This window comes from Cavia porcellus, unplaced genomic scaffold (genome assembly GCF_034190915.1).
Source record: "Cavia porcellus strain 051 isolate PalLab524CR breed Dunkin Hartley unplaced genomic scaffold, mCavPor4.1 scaffold_7, whole genome shotgun sequence".
Classification (NCBI taxonomy): Eukaryota; Metazoa; Chordata; class Mammalia; order Rodentia; family Caviidae; genus Cavia; species Cavia porcellus.
This window is the reverse complement of record NW_026947490.1, coordinates 69,377,872-69,403,883: the sequence shown is the minus strand read 5'-3', so window position 1 is coordinate 69,403,883 and position 26,012 is coordinate 69,377,872. Positions and strand designations below refer to the sequence as shown.

The 26,012-nt window shown below is 37.9% G+C and overlaps 1 protein-coding gene across 1 annotated transcript in view; it reads right to left on the bottom strand.

The window, feature by feature from the left end:
* Positions 1-5,410: 5,410 nt before the first annotated feature.
* Olah (oleoyl-ACP hydrolase) overlaps positions 5,411-26,012 on the bottom strand; it is a 36,348-nt gene continuing 15,746 nt past the window's right edge. Inside the window, exons 3-7 of the mRNA XM_013142771.3 lie at positions 12,204-12,342; positions 9,824-9,923; positions 9,039-9,208; positions 6,467-6,549; positions 5,411-6,130 (exon numbers count right to left, since the gene is read on the bottom strand). Coding sequence (XP_012998225.1) covers positions 5,988-6,130; positions 6,467-6,549; positions 9,039-9,208; positions 9,824-9,923; positions 12,204-12,342 — 635 coding nt within the window. The 3' untranslated portion in view covers positions 5,411-5,987. The remainder of the gene's footprint in view (positions 6,131-6,466; positions 6,550-9,038; positions 9,209-9,823; positions 9,924-12,203; positions 12,343-26,012) is intronic.

Sequence of the window (26,012 nt, the reverse complement as noted above, 5' to 3'; positions counted from 1 at the left end):
TCCATTTATTAATTTATACTTGCTTTTGTCATTTCACTGTATTCCCTCTATTTGGTCTAGAGCTAATTCTCAAATTCTTCTTTGCATGTAAGAATGAATTAAACAACTCATTCTTAACTGGATGTATATATAGGCTTATCTCCTCAGCAATGATTGAACACATGTAAAACTTTGGCTATCTTCTGTAAATGTTCTTTGGTTTGTAGCTTTTGTGTGCAGGGTTATGATTCCTTTAGAATAAAAATTATGTTTTCTAGTCTGTATAAACTTCTATATAGATTGCTGATACCTTCAGTGATGTGACACTGAATCTGTTGACCTCATTTGGAAGAGTGGATACCCTAATGATACTCTGCCAGAGGATCATTAGCAAGGCATAAACCCCATTGATGTACACTTGGTATCTTTTGCTGTAACAACTTTCATATTTTATTATACTAAATTCTATACATATTTTCTTGGAATTATTTAGGATATTACATTCAATCCATGCTTTCCCTTTTTATCACTTTGTGTTTTGGTATTATACATGACAATTTTTATTTCAGATGCCAAACATTGATTGCTGGTACATAGGATAATATCTTAGTCTGTATGCTGAATGTGCAAGGTGACTTCTTGTTGTCATCATCATTCTTCATCATTGTATAGGGAAATAGGCAGAATTTATGCCTGAATTTTCTTATTTGTGTTATAAAATTATCTGAACACTCATTTTATCAACCCATGTAGTGACCCTGAAATCAATGTAAATGGATTCTCTTATGAATGAACCTTTCTTGTCCTGATTCACATCTTTATAGGCAGCAGGAGACATGCAAGTGACTGTTTTTTCCTCCAAAGTGAGCACACATAAGTATTCCTTCCATTGAAGGCAGAGCAGATCTATCAAGGACAAGAATTTTCTCTTCTCAGAATGCAGCACAAGAGGTACCAGCGTGCAACTTGAGAGTTTACAGTTGGGAAAGAAACTACTACTGTCTTCAGTGATGTTCTTCAAGGTGGGGACACTGCCAAACTTTCTTCTAGATGACGTTGCAATTGCAGAAGAATATTTCTGATCAAAAATGCCCCTTTGTTGCACTGTATGTCCTATCATATGGGAGACATTATTATTTTATAAAAGTAATCAATTATTGAGTGATTTCCTGAGTTGGTATCATTACATACTGTAGTATATCTATGAATTTAGAACTTCCATTTATCTTTTGTGGCGCAAGAGATTGAGTGAAAGGTCTTGTGTATGTCTGACATGTGATCTCTATTTACTTTATCATTTAAAAATTATCATGAGCTAAAGTTTTATATGGAGTTTTCCTGTTAGAAAGATACAAACATATTGGATCAAGGTCTATGTGATTACCTCTTTTTAATTCCTAAAAACATTCTATGTTTCATTTAGATCACATTCACAGGTATCAAACTTAAGCATTCAACATCACACTTGAAACACAGTTTAACCCACATGATGGTCTGACCCAAATTAGAAAAGCAAGCCTGAGCCTGGCAATACATGTACTGAGGTGGAGGACCCAAGTGCTTTTAAGAACCTAGAATGCCAAAGAGAAGACCTCGGCAGGGATTGCCTGATGGCTCAGAGGTTGGGGCTGAGACCCTTCGAGGAATTCGCCCTGCCCTGTGCACATTGCCTGAGGTGGTGAGAGGCGGGGTAGAAGCTGGCTGGCTGTTCACCAGAAGCCTTTCCCCTGGACTACACTGAGTGAAAGATTTTTAAATCAGTAATCAGATCCAGCCTTCATACCATTTCTCCAGAGGGGCCCTGGAAATGGCATCAAACTAAAGAGTACAGGGTGACACAAACTCAACAGAATTTGCTTGAGCCGCTTCTAAGCTCAGACTCATGTGGATTGTAACATGCTGCCTCCTTCAATACTTATAGATTCCTTGTCATTTGTCAACAAGGAATAATAAATTCTAGAAAATTTCTCCCAATCTATTTTGTTTCTTATTTACTAAGACCCTATGTACAGTATTTTAAGATAGTGACATAAACGTGAACTTGTGATCACAAATGTTGATGTTTGTTTGAGACAATTCCTTTGCTGATCTCAAACTCCTAATCTTTCTACCTCAGACTCCCAAGAGCAGGGATTACAGGGGTGCACCACCACACCTGAATTTGAAAGTTAACGTTTTAATGTATGACGTTGTTATGCAAGGTACTCTGTCAGGAGGAGACACAAGTCATGTTAAGAAGTGTGCTTTATTGTGAAGATCTGGAGGAAAGATGGAAGGAAGCAGGGTCTCTGATGACAATAGTTAGGCACCATCTAGGAACTGACAGCTCTGAGGTAGGCAGCTCCAGGTGCTGTGACTCTCCTTCTGTTAGCAGGAATCTGTGTGGTGCCTTCAAAACGCTGGGCCGTTGTGCTGACTCAGCTAATTTCTCCTGCTTCTACTTCTCTTACTCTCTTGGTGGCTGTTTGTGTCTTGCTGCTCTGCTTTCTCCCCGGTGGAATTCAAGTCCTCCAGGGTGAGGGCAAGGCAGTCTGTTCAGCAGGACCTTGGTGCCTGCCCACACCCACCCCAAAGCCAGGCTATTAGGCACCCTCAGAGGGCTCACCCTATAATACTGCCTTCATAAAGAGGGCTGGGCATGTGCTTCAGCAGACAATAAGAACTGTTTAATAAAGCTGTGGATTATACTGTCTTAAATCGTACTCCAATAGGATGCTTCCCTCTGCTAACCAGCTCAAGTCCAGGAAGCAGCTGCAATCCCTGACCCTGCATATACACTAACCACCGTCAGTGACACTTCCTGCCAGTAACCAGCTCAGGTCTTGGAAGCAGCAGCCAGTTGTGCCTCCACATGCACACTAGCCAGCATCTGGGATGCTTTCCAGATAGCCAGCGTGGGCTGCCAAAAGCATCAGCCAGCCCTGCACCAGCACATCCAGTGACCACCGTCAGATATCCATAGCGAGGACTGGCTAGGAGAACAAGTCATGCTTTAGAGAAGTTGTAGCCAATGCAGGAAGTGTCTGGGACCCCACTACCTACTTATCCAGAAGAACTCAGGAAAATGTCAAGATAAAGAAGGAAAAGGTAGTCTCTGGCCTCCAACTCATGCAGAGCAAGTCCAGGAGATGTAAACATGGAAGAGAATGGGAGCCACACACCTGAAGTTTCTGAAGTGATGGCAACTGAAATAAAGAAACAACTACATGGGGCTGGGGGTTTAGCTCAGCGGCATAAGCGCCTGCCTTGCAAGCAGGCAGTCGTGAGTTCGATCCCCGGTACCGATAAAAAGGAAAAAGACAAAAAAAAAAAAAAAAAAAGAAAGAAAAGAAAAGAAACAACTACATGAGGCTTTAAAAGAAATTAGAGTAGAAATACTATCTAAGGTAAAAGAAATAAAAAACATAATAAAACAATTGCTAAGCACCTCTAAAGACATAGGTTAAAAATAGAGGAGCTTAGGAAAATGAGGGAAATCTTGAATGAACAATGTAAGAAAGATTTAGAACGCATGAAACAGACTCAAAGAGATATCCAGGAAATTAAAAACTCCATTGGAAGCTGGCAAAACTACTTGAAAGAAACTGAAAGTAGACTTTCAGGCCTTGAAGACAGGTTTACAGCTAGCAATCACAAAAGGAAAGGTCTCTTAAAAATAACAAGGAACCAGGAAATAACAATTCAGCAGCTGCAAGACAGCACAAAGAAAAATAATAACAGATGCTAGCAAAAAAAGCAAGGGTCAACACACATGGTATAAAAAGTACTTACAGAAATAGTATCAGAAAACTTCCCAAGCATGCAGAAAGTAACATTCAGATAAGTGAGGCATATAGATCTTCAGCTAGCCAAACCAAAATAAATCTATACCCAGACATAATAACCAAGATCCCACAAATTCAGCAAAAGAACAGAATATTAAAAACTGTTACAAAAAAAGAAACAGATCACTTGTAAAGAAAAACCCATCAGAATCTTGACAGACTTCTCAACACCAACCACCAAATCAAGAAGAGTGAAGTATTTCAGTCCTTAAAGAAAACTTGCAACCCAGATTGATTTACCCTGCAAAACTATCTTTCAAAATTAATGGAGAAACAGGATACCTCCATGACAAAAAACAACTGAAGGAATTCATGACCACCAAACCAACCCTATAAAGAACACTGAAGGACATTCTAGAAAGAAAGAAAAAATGACCACAGTTCTAGGAACAGCAGCCCTGGAGGATCACCAAGTAGGGCAGACAACTGAACATTGGAGAAAAGAAGTCGGCCAATGGCAGGAAAATAGCATGGCAGAGACAAGCTAATGCGTGTTGGCCATAACCATTAATGTGGATGGCCTTAATTCACCAATAAAAATTAACACAGGCAGAGTGGATCAGGAGACAGGATCCATCAATATTCTTTATACAAGAAGCTTTGGGGGGGGGTACCAGGGACTAAACTCATGACCTAGTGCTTACCAGGCAGGCACTTATGGTGCTGAGCTAAGTCCCCAGCCCTCTAGAAACACATTTAAGTCAAAAGGGAGTTCATAGACTGAAAGTCAAAGGAGAGAAAAAAATGCTGTATGTGACAGGTAACCAGAAAATAGAGATCGATTGCCCAGCAACTGCAGAATGGATAAGAAATATATATTGGAAAGCTAGATAGCTATAAAGAAAGATAACCTGGATGATCTTACAGGTAAATGGATACAACTTGAGATCATGCTCATGGGTGAAATGGTTCAGAGTAACATGGTATTGCCTCCCTAGTATAAAAACTGAAGGAGTTAGTGGGCTCCAAATGCACAATAGATATTGTGAAAGTGAAAGGGGAGGAAATGTCTAAAAAAGGAAAGCAGTGGCCATTGTTAATCTACTATCCTGTTTTGAAACACTGTATTGTTTTCATTGTTCTGTTTGGTTTTATTTGTTTGATTTTATTATCTTTGATGGCATGGACAACTATTTCAAGGATAACAACATATATTATGGTAGCCATTATTGATTTCCTATTATCTTTTTTCAAAAACCTGTATTGCTTTCATTGTTTTGATTGATTTTATTCTATTTTGTTTTGTTTGATTTTATTATGTCTGCTGGTATTGGCAGCTATTTTGAAGATAACAAGAGGCATTATGGTAACCACTTTTTTCCTGTTACCTTGTTCTGAAGTCCTAGTCCCTTATTCTGTTCTATTTTGTTTGATTCTATTATGTTTGATGGTATGGGTTGTTATTTTGAGACTAACAAGAGGCATTATGATAGCCATTATCAAGTTCCTTTTTTCTTGTTTTGAAGTCTTGTATCATGTTCATTGTTTTGTTTTGATTGACTCTATTCTGTTTTATTTCACTTAATTTTATTCTCTTCAAAATAAAAATGAATAAATAAATAGTACACGCATATATCTGAAAGAAGAGATCAAGCCTAGAGCCATGGTGGGTTGCTAAAACAGTGATTTTAATTCCATGCATTTCCCCTGACAATCACTTACACCATTAAAAGAGCTGCATGGGGCTGGGGATGAATGCTTGCCTGGTGATGGCAAGCCTAGCATGCATGAGGCCTTGGGTTCAATCCCTAGCGCTGCAAAATAGTAACAATAATAATTATTGAAGCAAAAACAAATAGATAATTTGCCAAGAAAATTATTGACAGCCTTCCCACAGGTGAAAATTAACTGAGTTAGAAGCATTCTTTTAGCTGTTTTTCCTTTATCCCCTGATACATAAAAGTTCCATGGAATGATACATTAGTACATAAACAAATCACTCTTAAGAGAAGATGTATAATTTCTAAGCTCTGAATAAAATTAAGGAGCTACATTTAAATAACTATGAGAACAGTATATGATCTCCCCCTCCTTTTTATTTTTGAGACAGAGTTGCTATGTAGCCCAGGCTTGTGTTAAACTGGCAATCAAGCAGCCGTAGTTTCCAAAGTGCTAGTATTACAGGCCTTTGTCACTTTGCCTAGCCCAACACTTTTGACTATTTTAAGGCCAAAAAGAAAATAGCTAAAAGTTGGCAAGTGAAGACAATTCTAGACACTTGGTTACGTAGTTCCTGATGAATTCCTCATTGACAGGTTCCCTAAGATGAAAGTGATTTCCTGGCAGTACATGAAGATCAAAACTTCCACTGGTTACAGTTTTCCAGGCTAAAAAGAAACAAAATTTTATTTAATAATAAAAGCCATTTATCAGCTACAATGAAAGATTTTCTTTAAGATAACTGCTCCTGTAGGACCTGCTAGCTACTGATACAGTTACTTCCAAGGGTTCACTTTTCTGTGCTGTATTTTTAATTTCCCTAAGAGGTATCAGTATACAGTAACCCTACCTGGATTCTCTCATTTTACCCAAGATCAACATCTTCCCATGTTACACTAAGTGGAATAATTTTCTACTCATGGCATTAGCTACAAATTGAGATTTTCTGAAAACCACAAACACATATTTCAATAAAATACCCAAAATTATGAAAATAATTTCACCTTCCATATCCTTTGCTATGTCTTCAGATCCAATAAAGGCTGTGACGTCACAAGAAAGGACTTCCTCTGAGAAAATGTTGAAGCTGTGAAGAGGAGGGGCCATCAGTCCTGTGTCCCAGGCTAACACCCTAACACCCAGCTCTTCCTGCAGAGACTCCTTTGTGGTGAGGAGGGGCTGCCTCCCCTCTTCCCACCCGCCTGCTCCATCCTCTCAGAGCCTGCCTGAGCCTCACCAAGAAGCAGCTCATTTTTACCTGTTTCTTAAATTCTAGAACATGCAGGCAGCCCCAGGGCTGACTGGAAAATGGATTACCAGGAACACTTGGAGCTGTTGTACCCCATAGCCTGTGACCTGTCTCCAGCTCCCTTCCCACAACTGAAACTGACTTTCTCATAACCACAGGGGCCGCTCTTCTGTATCACACAACAGAACGAGCCTGTTTCCTGCTTTCTAGAGGTGGGAGCATTGGCTCAGGAGACAGACATGAGTGGAGGACAACTGGGGACAGATGGAGGTAGAACAGGGTGAAGGCCACGCTCCCTGGGGAAGTAGACTAGATCTGAGATCCCAGTGAACAGGAGAGAGGGAGACAGCAGGGGCAGAGGGAAGAGGGGGAACTCAAATGCCTACAGCCCAGAGAACTGAGGGGGGGACTGGGATCAGAACACATTATGGTAGAAGCAGGAGGCAGGGGCCATTTGAGTGTAGGCTACTTAAAGGACTGTAGTGTGATGTCACCAAAAGTGTTTCTAGTAAGGCACCTACAATAAAACTTGACTCATCCTTCTGAGTATAGGGGGAGGGGGGCAAAGAGCAGGAGAGGACCAGCTAAGGGAGCTTTTTCAGTAGCCTGGGCCAGGAAATTTCTACTGCCTGCATGCATAAAACAAGGAGGGTCATTCCCACTTGACAGATACCAACCCAGGTCAATTCACCGAGAGCTGAGTTCCAGGAGGGGTAGGCACTTCTCAGGAGAGAAGAGACACGGGCATGGACTGAGGCATGGCAGTTATCCCAAGAAGGGTGAAGGTCTGCAGTTAGCTGCGTATTCAGTAGTATTAGAGACCTAGCACAGGATGGGATAGCTGATGGAACCTTCTCTGACTCACAGGCCATTTCCCATGGCCCCACTAGGGTCCAGGAGAAAAATGAGCAAGGCAGGAAGGCAGAGAGTGCCTACCTGGGACAGGTGGGAAGCAACTCTTTTATAATCCATAGCAAAGATTGAAAACGGGGGCTGGAACTAGACAACTGAGAACAAATGCTCCAGGACCGTGCACCTATAGCCCCAGCAAAGGACTCTGGCTGGCACTTCACAGGGTAACCACAGCAACTGTAAAACCTAGACCCGGCTCGGCTTTACTCTCTGGTGACAGAAGGAGAGGAGTGTGCACTTTCACCTCTCAGATTCATTTCAGTTCTACTGTCTTATACATAATTGGCTTTCAATAAAAACTAGCAGCCATGGGCTGGGGATTTGGCCCAGTGGCCTAAGCACCTGCCTGCCAGGTGAATAGCAGTTCAATCGCTGGTACAAAAAAACAATCCCCAACTATCAGACACATAAGAAAGCAAGAAATAAAACTTAAGAGACAAAACAATCAGAAGCATATAGACTCAGATGTGGAACTATCAGAGAGGCACTTGAAGATAGGCAGGACAAAAATGGAGAGCTGTACATAGGCGGGGATAAAAGGAGCAGGTGTGTCATGAACTTTGTGATGGATGGAAGATGGGCAGTGACCTGAGGGACAGAAGGCCAACGTAGGTGGGCTGTTACAATTCTCCAAATGTTTCATGTCTGTGTGCGTAAACTTCTGGGAGCAAGCATAGCCCCTGACTGCCCAGTGCCAGTTCTAGGCTTTGTGGAAGAAATCAAAGAAACATTGACTCACATCTGTGCTCCAGGAATTCACACTAGAAAGTGAGCCCAGGCACAATGGAAGAAATGTGTGACAGTAGATCAGGGTGACAGAGGGCCAGGTGCTGGTCATATGGTGATGTGCTGGGGAAGCTGGACTCAGAAGAGACATATGTTAGGTTTTTGGGAAGAATTTGTAGAGTATTGGGACTTTGGGGAGAGTTGCAAATCTAAATGAGGTCTGGAATAAAGTAGTAAGAAATCAAACCTACTGCTCCTTGCTGTTCACCTCCACATCTACCCCTGCCAATCCTAAAAGAGGGTGGAGTTGGTGGTGCACACTGTGATCCCAGCACTTGGGAGGCTGAGATAGGAAGATTGCTGTGAGTTGGAGGCCAGCCTGAACATGTAGCAAGACCTTGTCTCAAAAAACCAAAATGAATGCATGTGTGAATGAATGGATATATAAATAAATAGATGCCAATATGTGATAACCATGAATGTCTCTCTATTTTTTTATATATATAATCTTATATAGATTGAATATCTGTGTCCAGGATCCATTTTAAGCCACTACAAATAGCATAGACGGCCCCAAAGAAAATGAAATCCAACACTTAAAATATTGTCTTCCCATATATGCAGCTGGTGAGAACTGCCAATCTATATTTTTCTGTATACACACACACAAACTTGTCTCAGTTACTTACCTAATTGTACTTACAACGCGTAAGTCTGCCAATACAATGGGAAAACTTTGTTGGACAATTTCCTGGCTCTCGATAAAATCCTTTGGGGTGCCTCCAAAATCTACAAGGTAACTTCTAATTTGTTCTTCTGACAAGTCATCCGGTTTGGGCAATGAAATCCAGGCCTTTGACTTGAAATATCAACAAACACAAGCTTGTTATTTTATGAAACATACTAGCTCATAAACGGAACACTACCTAAGGAAAAATCCTTAAATCAAAGGGTAAGAAATGGACTTTATCTACAGGCTCTGGAGAACTATTTCTTTTCAAAAGTAGGGAGAAAACAAAAAGTTGCTCAGTAAATCTAGTGTCACAGCGCCATCCAATGACACTCTGAATTTCAGAGAAAATTACTCGGGCGGGAAAACAACAGCAGGCTTCGTACTTCCAAGAGTTTCACATGGCTGTCCCTTTTAAATCCCAAGGCTATTTTCCGGCTCTGATTGGTTACTTTCCTGAATGTTCATTAAGTTCCAAGCTGACCCAGAATGAGAAGTAAACAAGCACAGATGGTCAGTACTACTGTGGAGGTACGGAGACAATCCAGACTTGATCGGGGGGCTGCGGGGAGCATTTTGGGGAAAACAGAGGGAGACAAACACTGAAAGAGATGGGCAGGAGCATATCCATGCCGTTATTTCCATGCTGCACCAAGTTTTCCAGATAGGAAAATAATAGCATGGCTTCTATTCCCTCATTGCTCCCCAACTATTCCTCTCTCCAAAGAAAACTAAATCACTTACATAGGGAGGAGTTACGCTTGACATAAAAAGGTGCATTGGTTCCAACTTATATTTTTCTTTCAGGTGCAGTGCAGTCATAAAAGCAATAAGGGATCCCATGCTGTTAGGGAAAGACAAACACAATACTAACTATCAAGACCTGTGGCAATCATGTATCATGAGCACAGTAACGATCATGTAGTAGTCAGAAGTGTGGGCTGATTAATAATGCTGGTCTTGTAAAATGACTAATGTCCACATAAGAAGTGTTTTATAGTTCAGTGTAAAAGCTGTACCAATTTCCACACCACTGTAGGTTAGACTGACAATGTCTCCCAAATGTCTGTGTGTGAACACCTTGTTCCTGGCATGGTGTGCCTCTGAAGGGCACCTGGACTCCAAGCCCCTGCCTTGGCTTCTCTGTCACTTCTGGGCTACCGGGTCAGTGGTTTGGCTTTGCAATACACTTTCTCCATTATGCGTGGTCTTACCACAGTGACCTCAAAGTGACAGGGCCAACCAATCATGGAATGGCACAAAGCCAGAAACCTTTTCTCTGCAAGTCAGTCATCTCAGGTATTTGGTTACGGTAATGGAAAGCTAACTAACACAGCAGGGTAAGATTCACCTAAATGCCTTTTTCCTCGTTTGTGTGTACTGCTTTTTCTCCCTTAAATGATAATATGTATCAGCAGTTCTCAAAACATGGTCTGAAAACTCTTGGGATTTCTAAGACCCTAACAGGTAGTATAACAGTCAAAGCTATTTTCAAGATAATACTAAACTGTTATCTGGTAAGTGCACGGTGAACTTTTCTAGAGGCTATGTGACATGGGATATTAGTGAATACTGCCACCTTCTATTAAAACACATTTGCTGAAGTGTAAACTAATGCTACTTGTCACATTACATTTTTTGCAGGAAATATAGTCCTCATAAAAATATTTATATCAACAATGCATGCTGGGCTAGTAGTGTTATTTTTTTAAAAAAATTTAGTATTATATTTAGATAAATTGGTAATTCAATAGTTTAAAATTTCATTCATTTTGTTTTCTAATGTGCTGAGTGGTGAACTGATATGTCACACATAAACAGAAGCTATTTGGCATCCTTGATACATCATAATGGTATAATGAAGGAGTGAAACCAAAAGGTTCGCGAACTGCGATAGATAATGTATAGATCTATTGTGTAGACAACACTACCAAGTTATTCATTTGAAAGTTGTATGTTAGTATATCCATGAAAACAATGGAAATGTCCATTGCTGCTGGAATAAAAAATACAGATAACTTGGTAATACCTGTCAAGAGCTTTAACAATGTACATATCATTTAAACTAAATTCTCGGAATTCTTTAAGAAAATAAGAGGTTTATAGCACATTTCTAAAAGAATATTCATGGAAGTATTGTTCATAGAAGAAAAAAGAAATGATTCCTATGCAAATAAGGAGATTAATAAAAACAAATCATGAAATGGTATATTTTCAGGCTGTGAAAGATGTTTCATAGCAATATTCAAATGACAAAATTCAGGCAAAGATGTAACACAGGACCCCATCATGTAGAAATACTAAGGAATCACAAAAGTAAACTGGAAGGGGAAGAAGGTTAAAGGGAAAGGAGGGAAATGGGGGAAAAAAGAAGAATTAAGATGTATTACGTATAGGTACAAATGCCCTATGATAAATGTGATCAATATATATGGACAACATGTATTAAAGTTTTTTAAAGCATTGTAATCTGGGTGGTAAGATGGTGAGCACTTTTATTTTTCAAGTTTTGCTTTCCCATATTTATGAAAATTACATATTAGGAGGTAGCACTGAGTTTCTTACTATATACCAAGTTATTTATGATTGTTATTCATTTAAGCCTCATGGTTAAGAACTATTATTATTTCAGCTTATAGGGAAGAAACAAATGGAGAAGCCTAAGGAATTTGCCAAAGGTCATATAGTTACTACGAGGCAGGCAAAACCCCAGAGTCTATGACCAACCTCAAAATTATACAGCCCAACTTAAAAATATATATACTACACTAGTTTTAATTTTACAAACAAGTGATAGGAGCCTTGATTTTATGTCTTGGTGTTTTTGACTAACAGGAAAAAAGGCACAACTACTATAGAATTTAGAGAGCTGAATGAGTTGCTACTGGCTATAATTATTCAATATGCTGTCTATGAGGGTAGAGGGAAAGGGAGGAAAAGAATTGAGATGTGTCATGTACATGTACTAATTCCCCACAATGAATGTAATCATATGTACTGCAAACATGTGCTAATAAAAAATATGCTGTGTACCCAATACAAAAGGTATGCATTTAGCAAAACACAAAGAAAAACATTACTCGTAAACTTTACCCTCCGTGTCCTTGAAACAAATTTTAGATACCTATGTCCAAAAAATGCAAATGGTTTATCTTGAACAAGTGGCAGCAAAGCACAAACGATTTCATCAACCACCTCATGAATGTCATTTGCAAAAGGTTCTTCAATCCGACTTTCTCTTCCAGCAAATCTTACAGAGTACACTGGAGATTGAGAAACACAATGAATAATGAATGAGATATTTTGATGATACAAAAGGCTTTGTAGTTGATATGAACAGTTTCAAAGAAACATAACAATAGCTAACTCAAGTAAAATAAGAGTTCCACTGAGTGAGTGGTGGGTGACCCAGGGAGAGAACCAAGCAGCCAGTGTCTCCCGAGATCCGCTGTAGGTAGAACTTAGGGCTCTGAGCAACAAAGCAACTGGCTTGCTTCTCCAGTCGGCAGCCATGATCCTACCAGTGTGTGGGCTGAGAATCAAACATCCTTCCCCACTACCGGCGTGTGGGCTGAGAATCAAGCAAATGGGAGCCAGAAATCTGAGCATCTCTTGGGACGATGACTGTATGCAATATAGCAAACATGGGGGATTTCCTTCTACCATCTCTCTGAAGACAAATATTGTTATCACTGTTTTGCTTTATTTTAATTAATTGTATTACTCTATTCAATACTTTGTTTTGATAGGTTTTATGATGTTCTGTATTTGGTTTGATTTTGCTATACCTGATTGAAAGGACAACTATTCTGAAGATAATGAGATATACTATGGTACTTATTACTGTTATCCTGCTAATCTGCTGTGAATTCTGTATCAATTTCACTGCATTGTCTTGATTGGCTTTATTCTGTCTTGTTCTGTTGTATTTTACTACCTTCAGAATTTAAAAAAAGTTTCAAATTTGTGGACAAGAGAAGCGACATTATAAAATACAAGACTAAATATCTGAAAATATGTTAACTCCAAAATACCTAGAAATGATAAGTGAAACATGTATGTAATTAGACATCTAGTTTAGTTCACAACAAAAAGAACACTTAGAAAAACGAAAATATACGAAGAGGTAATTGAAAGTTCCAGAAGCAAGTACATACATGAATGGGTACCCCTATCAGCCATCAACTATATAAGAAAAATAAAACATGGGGGGTGTTGTTTTGTTTTGCTTTTGTCTTTTTGAGACAGATTTTTGCTATGCAGTTCAAGCTGGCCTTGAACTAACTTTGTAGCCCATACTGGCCTTGAACTCTCAGTGATCCTCCTGCCTCAGCCTCCAGAGTACAGTTTGATTATAAGCATGTGCCACCATATCCAGAAAAACATCTGGTTTTAAAAGATGACAGTCAGGAGTTTGTTAAAGTTATAAGACTAAAACCTCTATGAAAAAACTTATACATAAATATTTCCTTCAAGTGGCAAAGAGAGCAACCAAGAAACTTCTGATTTTTCTTGGACTCTGAATAGGGCAAGAGATAGGGAATGTACCTACCTTTAATTTTTTAAACCAAAGCCTGCATTTATGAAAATCTGAAGTTTATTTATATTACCTTAGTAAAATTAAGCTGAAAAAATAACTAAAAAATGAATTGAGGTTAGTAGTTCTTCGGAAGCAAGGACAAGTCATCTCCTGATACATACATAAACAAAACAAGCCTTTACAGAGTCAACAATCAACCTGTTCATGAATCACTACATAGTTTGTTAGAGCAAAGTCTAACACACTGTACAGGAATACAATAAAACCCAGCACCAACAGTGTAAAAACTTACACTGTCTGGCACCTAATAAAAATTCACCAGATATCCAGAAGCTGGAACACAAGACAATGACTGGAGTAGTGGGGGAAGAGAAGTCAAACATGAGAAACAGCTAAGAAATAAAAATGAAGTTAGAACCTTAAAACAGCTATTATAAATATGCTAAATAATGTAAATGAAAGATTGGGCATAATAGAAGAAAGTAAAGACCTTTTAAAGACCTTAGTGCAATTTCTAGAGATATGAGGTATCACCTGAAATTTTTTAAAAAATCAGATGGGATTAACAACAGATTAGACATAAAAAAGTGATAATAAATGTGGAGCATCCAGAAAATGAAATTTTCCAAAATTAAGTACAAAGGGAACATGACCCAAGAAAAAGTACAGATGATGAATGTCCCATGGCACAATATGAATAAATTTATCTTAAGTGTAATTTGGAGTTCCAGAAGGACAGCAGAAGGGAAGGAAAAAAATATTTAAAGAAGTAATCGCTGAATATTTTCCAATTTGATCTAAATTATAAAGTCACAGATAATTCCTGGTACCAAAAAAAAAAAAAAAAAAAAAAACCAGAGAGAGAGAGAGAGACATAGATGCAAATGTAAGAATGCAACAGATTTCATATCAGAAACTGAAAGCCAAAACAGTATACTGAGGGAGAACAACTATCAACCTAGAATGTACTTCAAAACTGAAAATTAAACAAACATTTTGTTCAAACACACAAAACCTGAAACAATGCTAGCAGACTTGCACTAAAATAAGTATTAAATAAAGTTATCCAAGAAGAATTAGAACTTCAGATGGAAATTTGAAGATAATTATTAAATAAATAAGCTGTTCTCATTTTAAAATTACTAAAAAAGACAACTGATAATACAAAATTATAGGTAGGAAGTTATATTATTAATGTAGCACAAATGTCAAGAACAAGGATTGGAATAACAGCAGTCTACACTCTCACAAGTCTCTTTCATTAAAAAGGAGATGGTATGTAATTGAAGGTAGATTGTGATAAGCTGACAATGTATACTGGCGACACTAAGCAAACACTTAAAAACTAAAATAAGAATCTATAGCTACTCACATGAGTGGAGGTCAATGAAATGCTTTTTTAAAAATCTTACTCTAAAAGAAGATAAAAGAACAAAGTGCAATGGGACAAATTTGAAAGCGAACTGAAAAATGGCCAGCTTCTATTGAACTATATCAAAAATCATAATGATTAATGACTCAGGCAGAGATTAAAGTTAGGCATGGTGATACACACCTGCAGTACCAGTACTCAGTAGGCTGAGGCAAGAGGATAGATGTGAGTTCCAGACTATCCTGAGCTACACAGCGTGAATTACATAACAAGACTCTGTCTCCAAAAATAAATAAATAAATAAATAAGTAAATAAATAAATAAATAAATAAATAAAAAGGCAGAGGAGATCAAACAGACTTGAAGTACAGCTCTATGTATAGGTCATCTACACAGAGCACACTTTTGTACAGTACAGTATAGATCACAGAGAGGAGAAAGAATGGGAACAGATACACTATGCTCACAGTAATAAAAAAATAGAAATGGCTGTGATTGATAACAGATGAAACAGATTTCAGAATAAGGAATATTGCTGGACGTGGTGAGGCACACCTATAATCCCACTACTCAGCAGGCTGAGGCTACATAGTGACTTAAAGACCAGCTTACACTACACAGTGAGACCCTGATTTGAAAAATAAAAGGAATATTTCTGGGAATAGTGGCACATGTCAATAATCTCAGCACTTGAGAGGCTGATGCAGGAGAACACCATGAGTTTGAGGCCAGCCTGGGCTACCCAGCAAGTTCAAGGCCAGCCTGAACCACATAGTTACACCTTGTTTCAGAAAAAACAAAAAAGAAAGAAAGTAAGTAAGAATTACCCAAGGCAAGGAGAACATTTCATATTAATGAGTTTGCATCTGGAAGAAAAATAAGAATCCTAAGTGGATAATGTTTCAAAATATACAAAAGACAAAAACAGACAACTCCACAAGTATAGGAGATTTCATAACTGTCCTCTTAGTAGAACTAAGAATTCTTGATAGAATGCAGAGACATAAAATCAGAAAGGATATAGAAGGTAAACCAAAGAGCCAACCAACTTCTTGTTCTAAGAATGCTTTAGAAGATCCCACACAATGGCAGAGTGCACATTCTCAAAGCACATGTGGGTCATTCACTATATTCTGGGCCAGGCCACATATCTAAATCAATACAAAAGGATGGAAGCATAGAAAGCATGTTCTCTGATTTACAACACATTTAAAATGAAATTAATAACAGAAAGATACCTGGGAAACCCATTTGAAAATTACACAAAACAATTCTAACTAACTCATGTCAAAAAATTAATTACAGCTTGCTGACCACCTTCTCCCCACCCAGAGGGCACGCCGCAGTTGCCCCACCTGGAGGAGGGAGCTGAGCCGAGCCACAGGAACCTGCTACGGCCTTGCCTGCAACCTTCTCTTAGCCTGGAGAGCACCAGCACTACTACCACCACCTGGAGGAGGGAGCAGCTTTGCAGAGAAGGTTTGATGCCTACCTCGGCCATAGGGGTGACCTTCTATCAGCCCTGGTAGCTTTGCCACCCAAGTAGGTGGATAGTTACACAACATCTGATCCCCGGGAGAGTATGAGATCCTAGCTGTAGGTGGTTGGGGGCCCACTGGGCTTGTGGCACACTAGATTAGGCTTAACAGGATTCGGACCCACTTGAACCATGCCTGATGGCCTTCTTTCCATCCAGAGAGCTTTGTTGCCAGACGGGGAGCTGTGTAGCTTGAGAAGGCTTTAGGCCTACCTAAGATGAGCCTGGCAACCTTCTTTTAATCCAGGGGCCTAACTGCCCAAGAAGGGAGCTATGCTACCAGAGGAGTCCCAGGAGCTCAGGACATAGGAGGTAATTTCCAACACACCCAGGGGAAGCTTTGGAATAACACTTGAAACATGGAAATATAGGAAAATGACAAAACAAAAGACCAAAATGCAGTCTCGAACATCCAGCCCATCCCAAGAAAGCCTAGGAGCCACATACACAGAAGAAAATACATGCCATATGCCTGAAATACCTGAAATAATAGTAACTGAAATAAAGAAGCTACTCAAGGAAGCTTTAAAGGAATTCAAATGAGAAATAATCTTCCAGGTAAAAGAAGAAATGATAAAAGAAATGAAAGAGATGCTGAACACATCTAAAGAAGACACAGTTAAAAAATCAGAGGAACAAACAAAAAGATAGAGTCCCTGGATGAACAATATAAGAAACAAACAGAATACATAAAGCAGATTCAAAGAGATATACAGGAAATCAAAAATTTCATTGAAAGTTGTAAAAACCACCTCAATGAAAGTGAAGATAGAATTTCAGATCTTGAAGACAGGATTGCAGCTAGTGAACAGGAAAGGAAAGATCTCTAAAAAATAACAAGGAATCAGGAAATAACAACCCAACAGCTGCAAGATGACTCAAAGCAAAACAACATAAGATTGATAGGGATAAATGAAAAAGAAAGGGACAACACAAATGATATCAAGAGACGATTTATGGAAGTAATAGCTGAAAAATCCCCAAACATGAGAATAGAAACTGACATTAGGATTAGTGAAGCATATAGAACTCCAAATAGCCATAATCAAAGCAAAACTACACCTAGACATATAATAATCACTATCCCAGAAATCCAACATAAGAATAGAATATTAAAAGCGGTCAGAAGGAAAAAACAGATCACCTATAAAGGAAAGCCTATCAGAATCACAGCAGACTTCTCAACACAAACAATGAAGTCAAGAAGAGCATGGAGGAAGCTTCTGGGAGAACATGGCAGATAACAGCAGCTATGGAGGCTCTCTGAGATAGCCAGCTTAGAATCCAGGAATGGTGCAGTGTGAGGAGTCCTAAGCAAGGGGAGGTATACCCTGCCGACCCATGAACAAACTAAGCTGAGAGAAACCAACTGGAAATGCAATCCCGATGCTATGACCGCAAAAGATAAAATCTCAGCACTGAAGCTGGAAACCGCGCCTCTGGAAACCACAATTTGAATTTCCTGCCACCGCTGCTGCGTCTGAATCAGCACAGGAGGGATAGAGATGTGAAAGCTCTGAGAGTGGGAATTAGTGAACCGAACTGAGAGCGGAACTGGCGGGGAGCCCTGCATCGACCTGCAGTGAGTGAGAGGAACAGGTACCCTTCCATAGACTAGGAGGCTCCAACAGAGGACATTCTGGGACCGGGCAGACTAGCCGGAAGAGGACACTGCACTGACTTTAGTCACATATTACCCTCTCAAGCAGGATTAGTGGGGAGTGCCTGACCTGGGTGAAGCCGTGGACTAAGACCCAGTAGGTTAGCCCAAAACAGGTCCCAGTGCCTGGCGGTGAACCCTAGCAGTGAAGCTTTCAGCAGGTTGACTGACTTGGAGGGGCGGGCCCAGCATACGCTGCCCAGGTCATGTCTCCCTAGTACACCTAGCTGGCATGATTCAAACAAACTGTAACCCACAAAGAAGAAACTGGGCCTCCTATATATGCCTGTATGGAAGGAACAAAAAATATGAGAAGAGGAGGCAACAAGAAAGGGTCCTCGGTCCCCAATCCTGAGAACACTGATCCAGGAAAATTAAATGAAAAGGAGAATGAGGACAGAAAACATGCAATATCAGACACGGCACCAGTAGACATAAAGTGATATCTCCGGAACCTCATAGACAAGTCCAAAAGTGAAGTATTTAATGAAGTAAAGCAAGATAGAAGTAGAATAGAGAAATGCTAAGCAATGCCCAAGAAAAAATAGATGGTGGAATGGAAGAACAGAAAAAAAGGGGAGAATTGTTTGATGGAGAAAATACAGAAAACATAGAATACATGAAGCAGGTTCAAAGAGATTAAAAGGAGATTACCAGGAAACTAAAAATTCTATTGAAAGCTGGCATAACAGCTTGAAAGAAACTAAGGATAGATTATCTAAACTGGAGGACAGATTTGTAATGTGGGAGCATGAAATGAAAAACTTCTTAAAAATAACAAGGAAACAAACAGCAATAATACAAAGGCTAGAAGATGATAAGAGGATTTATAACTTAAGAACATAAAGGAAGAAGTAGGGACACAAACAAATGAACTACAAAGGCTATTCACAGAAATAATCCAGGAGAATTTCCCTAATTTAGCAAAGGTAAAGATACTCAGATGTATGGGGCATACAGAACCCCAGCCACCTACACCCCAAAAAGAACTACACCCAGGCATATAATAATCAAAATTCCAGAAATCCAATATAAGAACAGAATATTAAAAGCCATCAGAGACAAGAAACAGATCACTTACAAGGGAACACCCATCAGAATTACAGCAGACTTCTCGGCACAAACCATCAAATCACGAAGAGCGCGGGGGAAATCATTCAAGCTTTGAAAGATAATAACCTCCAGCCAAGATTGATATATCCTGCACAACTGTCCCTAGAAATTTATGGAAAAACAAGGTGCTTCCAGGGTAAAGAGGAACTAGGGGAATTTGCAACCACCACTTCAACTCTACAGAGAATACTGCAGGACATTCTAAAAGAGAAAAATACCAAGATTCCAGAAACAGTGGCAGAGAGGCCACAATGAATGGAGCAGAAAGCGAAATGAAGAAGACAAACTGAAAACTAATAACAGAAAAAGAGCTCAACAGAAATGAGGCAGAGAAGGTTGAATGGTAGGAACAGCTATTTTGGAGAAAACAAGACATCATAATAGCTACTGCTGAATTTAATATCATCTTGTTTTGAAGTTCCATCAAGCTTTTTTTCTTCTGTCTCCATCAGTCTAAACATGTTGTATTTTATTGAATTTTATTATATGTGATAATATAAATAAAAAATTTTACAGACAAGGAGATTATACAGAAACCATTGTTCATTTTCTGTTAGTTGGTTCTAAATACCCTGTAATACTGTCATTCTCTTGAATGGTTTTACATTGTATTGATATGTTTGATGCTACAGTATATGAAGTTGTACTCAAAGATTTCAAGGAAAGAGACACTATGGTAACTACTTTTATGTCAGGATATCTTGTGTTGATACACTATTTTGCTTAAATGGTTATGTTCTGATCTGTGCTGTTTTGTTGTTATGTCTTCTTTTATTTAAATTTCCTTTTTTATTATTTTTTTTTATTTTTATCTTTTTAATTAAAGGAAAAAATAAATAAATAATAGCAGGATATATTATAGTAACCCACTTTGATTTCCTATTAACTTGATTTGAAACCTTGTATTGCTCTCACCATCTTGTTTTGACTCTTTGTTTTCCTCTATTCTGTTTTGCTTGATAGTACCAAGTTTGAGAGTATAGCAACAACTGTGAAGACAGTAAGATTCACTATGACACCCATTCTGGTTTGACTATTATCTTCTTTTGGAGTCCTGTATTTTGGAGTCTCCAATGTTTTGGTTTTATTGGTTTTGTTCTTTACTGTTTTGTTCAATTTTATTCTAGCTGATGATGTAGGCAATTTTTTTAAGATAGCAAGAGGCATTATGGTAACCATTGTTGATCACCTTGTATTCTGTTTTTACATTATGTATTATGTCCATCCTTTTGATTTGACTGACTCTGTTTTGTTATGTCACATTTAGTTTTATTCTGTTCAAAAAAAGTAATAAGAACTGTAGGAGTAATAAAACCCAAAATGTGTAATTGTTGTAAAAAACAGAGGGAAAGGTAGTGCTCTAAAGGATATAATTGCATGTATATTGAAGTGTGTAAGATAGATAACCATATTACTGAGTTTTGCTGGGTCATTGAACAGAACTGTTTGCAGTCTCACTGTTTGAATGTCCCCTTTATATGCTTTAATTTGGTAACTTCAACAACTATTTCTAAGATGACAATATGTAATCTATTAACTAGTGATTTCCTACTGTTTATTTTTTCTGAAATTCTGTATAACTTGTACCCTTTTTCTGCTTTTTTTTTCTTTTTCTCCTTAAATAAAAAATTTTTTTAAAAAAAGAAGAGCATGGAGTGAAGTGTTTCACATTCTAAAGGAAAATAACTTCCAACCTAGACTGAGGTACCCTGAAAAACTGTCTTTCAAAATGGATGGAGAAATAAGATACTTCCATGAGAAAGAACAGCTGAAGAACATCATGAGCACCAAGACAACCCTGCAAAGAATATTTAGACTGCACAGAGGGAAAAAAACCAATAAACAAGACAGACAACTAAACAATATGGAAAGATAAAGATGCAACAGCAAAAAGATAACATGTCAACAATAAACCAATATATAACAGTTACAACCATTAATGTAAATGCTCTCAATGCACCAATTAAAAGAAATAGACTGGCAGAATGGATCAAGAAACAACATCCAACCACATACTGTTTACCAGAAACCCATCTATCACAAAGGAAACTCATAGACTGAAAGTCAAAGGATGGAAAATAGTATTTCCTGCAACAGGAACCCCAAAGGTGGTGGTGGCTATCCTGTTTGCAGATAATGTGAACTTCAAACCAAGAATGATACTAAGAGATAAAGAAGGTCATTATGTACTGGTTAGGGGAAAACTTCAAGAGGAAGAGATAACTATCTTAAATATATAAGCACCAAATTCCAGAGCTCCTAGTTATACAAAGCAAGTATTAATAGAAATGAAAAATCATATTAACAATAACACAATTATAACAGGAGACCTTAACATACTATTGACACCAACGGACAGATCAACCAGACCAAAAATCAGCAAAAAATTAACAGAACTGAATCAGACTTGTGAACAAATGGACTTGATACACATATACAGAGTGTTCCATCCAACAACATTGGAATATATATTCTTCTCAGCGGTACATGGGACATTCTCTAAAATAGAACACATACTAACCCACAGAACATATGTAAATAAATGCAAAAGAGTTGAAATTATTCCATGCATGTTATCAGATCATAGTGCCATGAAACTAGAAATTAATGATAAAAGAAAGTGCAAAAACCCCACAAACACTTGGAAATTGAATAACACACTCGAGCAATCAGTGGGTCACAGGGGAAATTAAAGAAGAAATTAAACAAAACCTAGAAGGAAATGAAAATACAAATACAACTTACCAGAATCTGTAGGATGAAATGAAACAGTCCTCAGAGGAAAATTTATTGCACTGAGTTCCCACATCAGGAATACAGAACAAATACAAAAGAACAACCTGATGCTATACCTCAAACATCTAGAAAAAGAAGAGCAAGTCAAGCCCAAAGCCAAAAGAAAGCAGGAAATCATAAAAACCCAGGCAGAAATTAATGCAATAAACACAAAAAGACAATCCAAAGAATCAATGAATCAAAGAATTGGTTCTTTGAAAAAATAAATAAAATTGATAAGCCCCTAGCCAACCTAATATTTAAAAAGGAAAGAAAAAGCTCAAATTCATGCAAAAAGCTCAAATTCATTCACCTTTCACAAAAAAGGTGAAATCACTACAGACCCTGTAGAAATACAGAAGATTATCAACACCTATTTCAAAAACTCTACTTCATAGGTTCAATAACACAGAAGAAATGGACAGATTCCTAAAAACATATGAAGTACCAAAGCTGGGTCAAGAAGATGTAAAACTTCTGAATAACCCAATTTCTAGCAATGATATTGAAAATGTAATTAAGTCCTTACCTACAAAGAAGAGCCCAGGCCCAGATGGATTCACTGTGGAATTTTACAAGAAATACAAAGAAGACTTAATGCCAACACTTCTCAAACTCTTCAATGAAATAGAAAGGGAAACAATTCTTACTAAGTCATTCCTGGAAGCAAATATAATTCTAGTACCAAAACCTGAGAAAGACCCAACTGAAAAAGAGAACTACAGGCCAATCTCCCTAATGAACACAGATGCAAAAATCCTCAGTAAAATATTGGCAAATAGGATGCAGCAAATCATCAAGAAGTCTATACACCATGACCAAGTGGGATTCATCCCAGGTAGGCAGGGATGGTTCAATATACATAAGTCAATAAATGTAATCCATCATATCAATAAAGCCAAAAGTAAGAATCCCATGATCATTTCTATAGATGCAGAAAAGGCTTTTGATAAGGTCCAACACACATTCATGATAAGAACCTTACAGAAAATTGGAATAGATGGTCTTTACCTCAATATGATAAAGGCCATCTATGACAAACAACAGCCAACATCATATTAAATGGCCAAAAACTGAAGGCCTTTACCTTAAAATCAGGCACAAGACAAGGATGTCCCTTATCACCACTCCTATTCAATATAGTACTGGAAATACTAGCCAGAGCAATTAGACAAGAGAGAGAAATAAAAGGGGTGAAATAGGAAAAGAGGAGGTTAAATTATCATTATTTGTAGATGACATGATACTCTATATAGAAGACCCCCAAAACTCCACTGAAAGACTCCTAGATATAATAAATAAATTCAGCAATGTAGCTGGATACAAAAGCAATGCTCAAAAATCAATGGCATTTCTATACACTAACAACAAAATTATGGAGAGAGAAATAAGAGAAGCCACACCTTTCACACTAGCATCCAAAAAAAAGAAATACTTAGGAATTAATCTCACGAAAGAAGTAAAAGATATATAGAGGGAGACCTATAATACCCTGAAAAAGAAATCAAAGAAAATGTCAGAAAATGGAAAGACACTCTTGTTCATGGATAGGGAGAATAAATATTGTGAAAATGGCCATTCTCCCAAAATTGCTATACAGATTCAATGCAATCCTAATGAAAATACCATCAACATACCCCATAGTCCTAGAGAAATCCCTCCTAAAATTCATCTGGAACCATAGAATAGCAAAGCACTTCTAATCAGCAAAGGCAAGGCAGAAAGCATCACAATCCCTGACTTGAAATTATAGTACAAAGCAAGTGTAATGAAATCAACACGGTACTGGAATAAAAATAGATCTGAAAATCAATGGAATAGACTAGAAGTTACAACCACAACTATTAACACACTCAACCACCTTATCTTTGATAAAGGGGCCAAACTTGTTCACTGGAAAAATGACAGTCTCCTTAATAAATGGGGCTGGAAAAACAGGCCCTCCATATGCCAAAAATTAAAACTAGACCCATGCCTATCACCATATACTAAACTAAAATCTAAATGGATCAAAGATATGAATATTAAAACAGAAACACTAAATCTGTTGGAAGACAAAGTAGGTAAACATCTTGAAGACATAGGGGTAGGTAGAGAATTCATGAATAGGAATCAAACCATATAAGAACTACTTCCCAGAATCAATAACTGGGATCACATCTTATTAAAAAGTTTCTGCTTGTCAAAAGAAATCTCCAGCATAGTGAAAAGAAAACCCATAAACTGGGAAAAAAAATCTTAGTGAACTGTCCCTCAGACAAAAGACTTCTGTCTAAAACATATAAAGAATTAAAAAAATCAGATCCCCGAAACTCAAGGACCCAATCCAAAAGTGGGCATTTGAGATGAATAGACAGTTGTCAGATGAAGAAATACAAATGGCAAGTAAATACATGAAAAAATGTTCATCGCTAGTCATTAGAGAAATGCAAATTAAAACAACACTGAGATTTCATCTCACTCCTAAAAGAATGGCCAGGATCAAGAAAACTACGAAGAACAAATGCTGGAGAGGATGTAGAGAAAAAGGAACTCTCCTGCACTGTTGCTGGGAATACGGACTGGTGCAACCACTATGGAGGTCAGTCTGGAGATTCCTCAAAAATCTGGGATTGGAGGTCCCATTCGACCCAGCTATTCCACTCTTGGGCATATTCCCAGAAGAACTGAAAGCATCATACCACAGTGATATATGTGCACCCATGTTTATAGCAGCACAATTTGTAATAGCCATGTCTTGGAAACAACCTAAGTGTCCATCAACTGAGGAATGGATAAAAAAAGATGTGGTATTTTTATACAATGGAGTACTACTCGGCTATAAAGAATGATCACATTGAGATATTTACTAATAAATGGGCACAGCTTGAGACCATACTCATAAGCAAAATAAATCAAACTCACATGTATAAATACCATATAGTCTCTCTAGTGTAAGAAATAGTAAGAATACATAAGAGTTTAGAGTAATCATGATTCCCCATTACATTATTTTAAAGCCTTATAATGATTGCAGTTGTAATGTGTTTGTCCTGTTTTTTTTAATTTTATTATCTGTGATGGTATGAACAGCTAATTTGAGGAAAACAAGTCATTATAATAGCCCTACTGATATAATATCATCTTACTCTGAAGTCCTACCATGCTCTTGTTCTTCTGTTTCCATTGTCTCTATCATGTTGTACCTTATTGGATTATATTACATGTGAAAGTATAAACAAATTTCCTATGGAAAATGAGATAATATAGTAGCCATTGTTTGTTTTCTGTTATTTGGTTCTGAAAACCCTGTAATACTCTCAGTCTCTTGAATGTTTTTGTACTATTTTGTTATATTTGATACTATTGTACATGAAGTTATACTCAACTATTTCAAAGAAAGAGACACCGTGGTAGTTACTGTTAATTATGGGTTGTCTTCTGGTGAAATACTGTTTTGCTTACATTGTTCTGTTCTGATCTGCTCTGTTATGTCCTGTTTTGTCTTAATCTCTTTAACCAAAATAAAACAAAACAAAAAATCCCCAGTATTGCACATTAAATAAATAAAAAAATCATTCTTGGGGGGACCAACTATAATTTAAATAAAATTATGAGTAGAGATAGACAATTTCACAAAGATTGACACAATGCTGGAAGGCAACTAAATAAAGAAACTAAAGTTATTTCAAAAATGACCAAAACATGTTTCCTATGACATAACAGATATGTTATGATTAAAAAGATATGTCAAGATTAAAAAGAAAGAGCAAGGATTTAAAATGCTGGGGTAGAGACCCACAGCAAAATACAGCCTCTTAGCATCTGAAATCAAAGCACCATGAAACAGCAACTTGGTCAAGAGACAAAAAGAAGTAGATTCCTGAGAATTAGGAGAGAGCTGACAGGAAAATTAGATACTACAGAGAAGCTGAGAGCAGAGCACGGTGTGGTGGA